Source organism: Capra hircus, chromosome 10, assembly GCF_001704415.2.
Source record: "Capra hircus breed San Clemente chromosome 10, ASM170441v1, whole genome shotgun sequence".
NCBI classification, from domain to species: Eukaryota; Metazoa; Chordata; class Mammalia; order Artiodactyla; family Bovidae; genus Capra; species Capra hircus.
The window spans coordinates 64866795-64872794 of NC_030817.1; the positions used below are offsets into that span (position 1 = coordinate 64866795).

General features: G+C 39.9%; 1 protein-coding gene across 1 annotated transcript in view; it reads left to right on the top strand.

Annotated features, from left to right (window-relative positions):
• The window catches only part of UBR1 (ubiquitin protein ligase E3 component n-recognin 1), a 162524-nt gene extending 158794 nt beyond the window's left edge, over positions 1-3730 (top strand). Inside the window, exon 47 of the mRNA XM_005685547.3 lies at positions 1088-3730. Within this exon, the coding sequence (XP_005685604.2) occupies positions 1088-1229 (142 nt within the window). The 3' untranslated portion in view covers positions 1230-3730. The remainder of the gene's footprint in view (positions 1-1087) is intronic.

Below are 6000 nucleotides of genomic sequence, written 5' to 3' on the forward strand. Positions count from 1 at the left end.
CATACAGGAAATTGTTTTTATTGTAACAGCTTTTAACCTGTATAGAGAAGGTCTTTGGATTCAGAAAGAAAAATGCTGGGTGGTGAAAGTAGTTAATGATTGAAGATAGGTCTGAGTTGTTCCAGGAAGGTGTGAAGAAGCAGAATTTTTAAATTAGTTAGGTGATATGAAACTACTCAGCCAGATGAGACATGTGAGTACCTCAAGGCTGAGAATCTCACAGTTTTCCTTCATTGGCAATAGCCAAACTTCAGTCATTTTGGATTAGTTGTTATACAATGTTACAAACTGTGTGAATTGAGGCCAAAAAGCCATTAAAGACCCACTTAGGCTAGCAACTCAAAATTGAATAGAACTGCGTCAAGTTATAAACCTTTCTGGCGACTTAAATGAGCTCCCATAATGCCCACGGTATGTGAAAGTGTTAGTCACTCAATAGTGTCCAACTCTTTGTGATCCAGTGAACTGTAGCCCACCAGGCTCCTCTGTCCCTGGAATTTTCTAGGCATGAATACTGGAGCGGGTAGCCATTCCCTTCTCCAGGGAATATCCCCAACCCAGGGACCCAACCCAGGTCTTCTGCATTGCAGGCAGATTCTTTACCATATAAGCCACCAGGTAAACCCAAATGTATTTGGTCTTTCCTAGCGCAATGCATACATGCTCAGTCATGTCCAACTGTTTGTGACCCCATGGACTGTAGCCTACCAGGCTCTTCTGTCCATGGGATTCTCCAGGCAAGAATACTGGACTGGGTTTCCATTTTCTATTCCAGGGGATCTTCCTGACCCAGGGATCAAACCTGAGTGTCCTGCATCTCCTGCATTGCAGGCAGATTCTTTACCACTGAGTCACCTGGTATATTTGACCTATTTTTCTGAATCAAGGAGTAGGTGTCTGCTTCATTAGCCAAGTGACTGATCCAGGTCATAGTGATCAGTGTTGAAGGGAAAATATACTTTTTAAAACCTTGTCCTGGTGATTCCACCCAGTTCCAAGAGTATCTCAAACATTCAGTGTAATTTAAACAATAAAGATATGACATTGCTTGATTCAAACTTACATGTTTTGTTATTTTCTCCTAAAGGAGGGGCAACCCCCTTCATTTATCTCATGAGCGGTATCGGAAGCTCCATTTGGTGTGGCAACAGCACTGCATCATAGAAGAGATTGCCAGGAGCCAGGAGACTAATCAGATGTTATTTGGATTCAACTGGCAGTTACTGTGAGCTCCAGCTCCACCTGGGAACAATCACGAATGAAGACAGGAATGAAGACTGATTCAAAATTATGGAGACCTTGCTGAAGGCTGGGGAAGGGTTGGAGGGTCTTTTGCTCCATGTCCAGATTCACATACATCAATAAAATATTCCTTAATGGAGTATTTCTTTCAATTAGCAAACATATGCTTAAAAGGGGAAAAAAAAACCATAGATTAATCTGTTTTATGTTCCAAAACACTAAAGAATTGCTTCTTTATCCCAAGCGTCTGATTCTGCTAATAGTTCCAGAAAACTCATTTTCCTGCATCATCTGTCCCATTTCACTCCATCCATCTGAAAAGTGAAGTCACATCAAGCAGTTGGCGAGCATTCTTATATATTGTTTAACTCTTCTACAATTTGGTGTTCCCTCCCCCCCAAATTTGGTTTAGCTAATGGATCACTGACAAGATTTTAATGATCTGTGATAGTCTTCCTTGCAGCTAAAGAGGAATTCAGAAACCATGTGGTATACTTCAGTTGAGAAAATTTTCTTAAAAGTAAACATTTTATTAATATGTCTCTCTTAAGGAAAAGCCCCTCATGTTGCACTTACTGTTTCAGCCAGAAATTAGATTTCTGTATGGAGTTTCCGTTTCTACGGCAAATTTCTGCTGGTATGGAAAAGCTTTTTTTCCTTGAGGTCAAATTTCTGTAGACCTCAAGAAGAGTTAGGAGAATGTATTCATTATTTATCCCCGATGTGACAAAGCCTGCAATCCTCACCTCTGATGGTGAAGATTAGCTTTCTTGGGTTTTGAAATTATACTTTCCATTTTACAAAGGCAAGTTTCTAAAATGAATTCGCTTATCTCTTGATTGTGGCACCACTGTATTTAACTCAGAAACCTGTTGCAGTTCTGTTTAAACTATCTATAGAATGAGGGTAAAAAAATTCCCCCAATGAGTGAAGCATTGGATGTAAATTAGAACAATCAGATTTAAGCCTGTTCTGTAACCTTCTAATGTCTTTGTAAGACAGATCCTTCATTTGTTATCTTTGTGCAAACTTCTCATAAGCTCTGGGTAGATGATGCATACAACCAACCAAAAAAGCCATGTGATCAGTGGTCTGTGTCCTGTTATATATAACATGCTGTGGTTGAGCCATCTTGTTTATAAATAACAGAGCTCTCCTGAATCTGTGCATAGACTTCTTGGCTTTAACTTTTTATATCAAGAACTTGGAATATAAAACAGAAGGCAGAAGAGAAATTGAGATCTTATATTTTAACTTCTGTTGTCTCTGGGATAAAGTTAGAAGTTGGAAAAATGCATTCAGAGACTATCTTATTTTGCCTTTGGTGACCACTGTCATATGTGTTTAAATGTTTTCCTACCTTCTTTTTGCTCAGCAAAAGCAAGCAAATAAAAATATATTTGCAAATTGATGATACACATTTGGGGTTAGGTTTTTCGGTATCTTTATGTAACATAAGAAGGTGAATTTTTCAATAAGGGATTGGCATGAACAAGTATCAGAATCACAATCATGATTTTCTACTTGAATAATTATCATTCAGAAAATATCAGGAAGTATTAATAGATACAACTCTAGTGAACAGTCTATAACTAGTGATGGGTGAGGATTAGAAATTTCAGTATTCAGTTTGTCAAATTTACCAGTATGACGAAATGATTACATTTCCCTTTATTTCTTATATAATTTGTTGGATGGATTGTCTGGAAAGGTTTGAGCCATTTGCCTGGGAAACAGAAGATTCTTCCCTAATCAGTTGGCCCCAGTTTAGCAAAGATAAACTGCTTTTTCATTTCTAGCCTTTTCCTATCCATTTCATAAATCCTAGAGTTAGGCTCTCAAGCTGCCAGAGGGACTATCCTGCAGTGGCCAGTCAGATCTTTACTGCCAAAGAACCCATTTCCTGTTGAGTTCCCTTTCCTGAGGTTAACTCAGATTTCTGCACTGCCGATGAACTTATGTTCTCAATGCTGCCCCCAGCCCACAGGATTTCTAATTATGTTCAAATATCCTCGTTGTTTGCCTTCATCATTGTAAACAATTTAAAAGCTTATGAAGTTTGCTCTAAAAATGAGCAAAAAGTCACTTTATTTTCTATAGTGTATTATGTGGAGGAACTGGTTCAACAGATTGGCTCCAAGACTGTGTTTTCCTAATGTTTGGTGAGGGGCTGGAAGGAATTTTAATGATGCAGTGAAGAACATATATCTGTGTAATTAATTTATTATGTTGGTATATGGGCTGTGAGTTCACCCTTTAGTGGTCATTTGTCATTTCGTAACAACTATGCATTTGGTTCACTGTGATGATCATCTATATTTAGTGACTGCAACATGTTTATACCACTGATTCAAATTCCATCCATGATGAAGTTATACAAATAATGCATATATTGATATCTTTTATTGAAAAATGTAAATTTAAAACTTGTATAATGTTCTGTGCTTTTTGAAATAAAATATCTTATATGTGTATATTTAAAAAGAAAGAAAGGGACTTCTCATGTTTGGGGATTTGGGTTTGAAGTATAAAAAACTATACCTAGAATGGAGCTCTAGCTAAAAGTTAATATTTGTCAGCCCCGACAAACTCTTAAAAACACATAGGCATTTTGTGTAATTGTCTCCAAACTTTTTGGCCATATACTCTATCAGTAAATTATTTTACCTTCTTTGTTTAGGGGCTTTCTCAGCACATACTGGCAGATATCATCTTCTTTGGAGAGACTGAAAAGCTTGCAGATTCCACTAGCTTCTTTGGCCCCAGGCAGTGAGGCACAGTAACATCAGTGAGTCCGGGAATATCCTCTTCCTTTTTTTCACGATGACCAGATTGAGAACACTCAGACTGGCTTCCACAATGCAACTTCCTACAGATTTGTTCTGGCTTTCTCTAGTCCTCCTTGGTCTGTAATAGGAGTGTCCCTAACCCAGTAGCAGGTGGACCCAGCCATGGGTCAAGACACCCTGCTTCATGGAGAAACCCTGTTGTCATTCCCACCACTGATTCAGCCCATGTATAACCCTTCCATTCTTCACCCAGAGTGTCAGCAGCAACTTCTGTGGCGACATGCTTCTCATAAGAGGTATGAAGTTTTCATTCATCATCCATTTCAATGAGTTTCTGGCAGCCAGTGGCAGGGAAAGAGATGTTCAGCTTCATTCTGAAGCAGCTGACTGCCTCCGAGTCACTAACACAAAGCTCACCTATTTTTTTAAAAATTGGATGAGCTAACAGAGTCATGAACATTAAAGAGATGAACCTAATTTTAAAATGGGCAAGAGATTTGAATAGATTTTTCTCCCCAAAGAAGATGTAAATTGCCAATAAGTTCATGAAAAAAGGTGCATTAGTCATTCAGATCAGTCACTCAGTCGTGTCCAACTCTTTGTGACCCCGTGAACCGCAGCACGCCAAGCCTCCCTGTCCATCACCAAGTCATTCAGTTCAGTCGCTCAGTCATGTCCGACTCTTTGCGACACCATGAATCTCAGTACGCCAGGCCTCCCAGTCCATCACCAACTCCCGAAGTTCACTCAGACTCACATCCATTGAGTCGGTGATGCCATCCAGCCACCTCATCCTCTGTCGTCCCCTTCTCCTCCCCCCAATCCCTCCCAGCATCACAGTCTTTTCCAATGAGTCAACTCTTCACATGAGGTGGCCAAAGTACTGGAGTTTCAGCTTTAGCATCATTCCTTCCAAAGAAATCCCAGGGCTGATCTCCTTCAGAATGGACTGGTTGGATCTCCTTGCAGCCCAAGGGACTCTCAAGAGTCTTTTCCAACACCACAGTTCAAAAGCATCAATTCTTCGGCACTCAGCCTTCTTCACAGTCCAACTCTCACATCCATACATGACCACAGCAAAAATCATAGCCTTGACTAGACGGACCTTAGTTGGCAAAGTAATGTCTCTGCTTTTGAATATGCCATATAGGTTGGTCATAACTTTTCTTCCAAGGAGTAAGTGTCTTTTAATTTCATGGCTGCAATCACCATCTGCAGTGATTTTGGAGCCCAAAAAAATAAAGTCTGACACTGTTTCCACTGTTTCCCCATCTATTTCCCATGAAGTGATGGGACCAGATGTCATGATCTTCGTTTTCTGAATGTTGAGCTTTAGGCCAACTTTTTCACTCTCCTGTTTCACTTTCATTAAGAGGCTTTTTAGTTCTTCACTTTCTGCCATAAGGGTGGTGGCATCTGCATATTTGAGCTTATTTCTCCCGGCAGTCTGAATTCCAGCTTGTGTTTCTTCCAGTCCAGCGTTTCTCATGATGTATTCTGCATACAAGTTAAATAAGCAGGGTGACAATATACAGCCTTGACATACTCCTTTTCCTATTTGGAACCAGTGTGTTGTTCCATGTCCAGTTCTAACTGCTGCTTCCTGACCTGCATACAGATTTCTCAAGAGGCAGGTCAGGTGGTCTGGTATTCCCATCTCTTTCAGAATTTTCCACAGTTGATTGTGATCCACACAGTCAAAGGTTTTGGCATAGTCAATAAAGCAGAAATAGATGTTTTTCTGGAACTCTCTTGTTTTTTGATGATCCAGCGGATGTTGGCAATTTGATCTCTGGTTCCTCTGCCTTTTCTAAAACCAGCTTGAACATCAAGAAATTCACGGTTCACATATTGCTGAAGCCTGGCTTGGAGAATTTTGAGCATTCCTTTACTAGCATGTGAGATGAGTGCAATTATGCAGTAGTTTGAGCTTTCTTTGGCATTGCCTTTCTTTGGGATTGGAATGAAA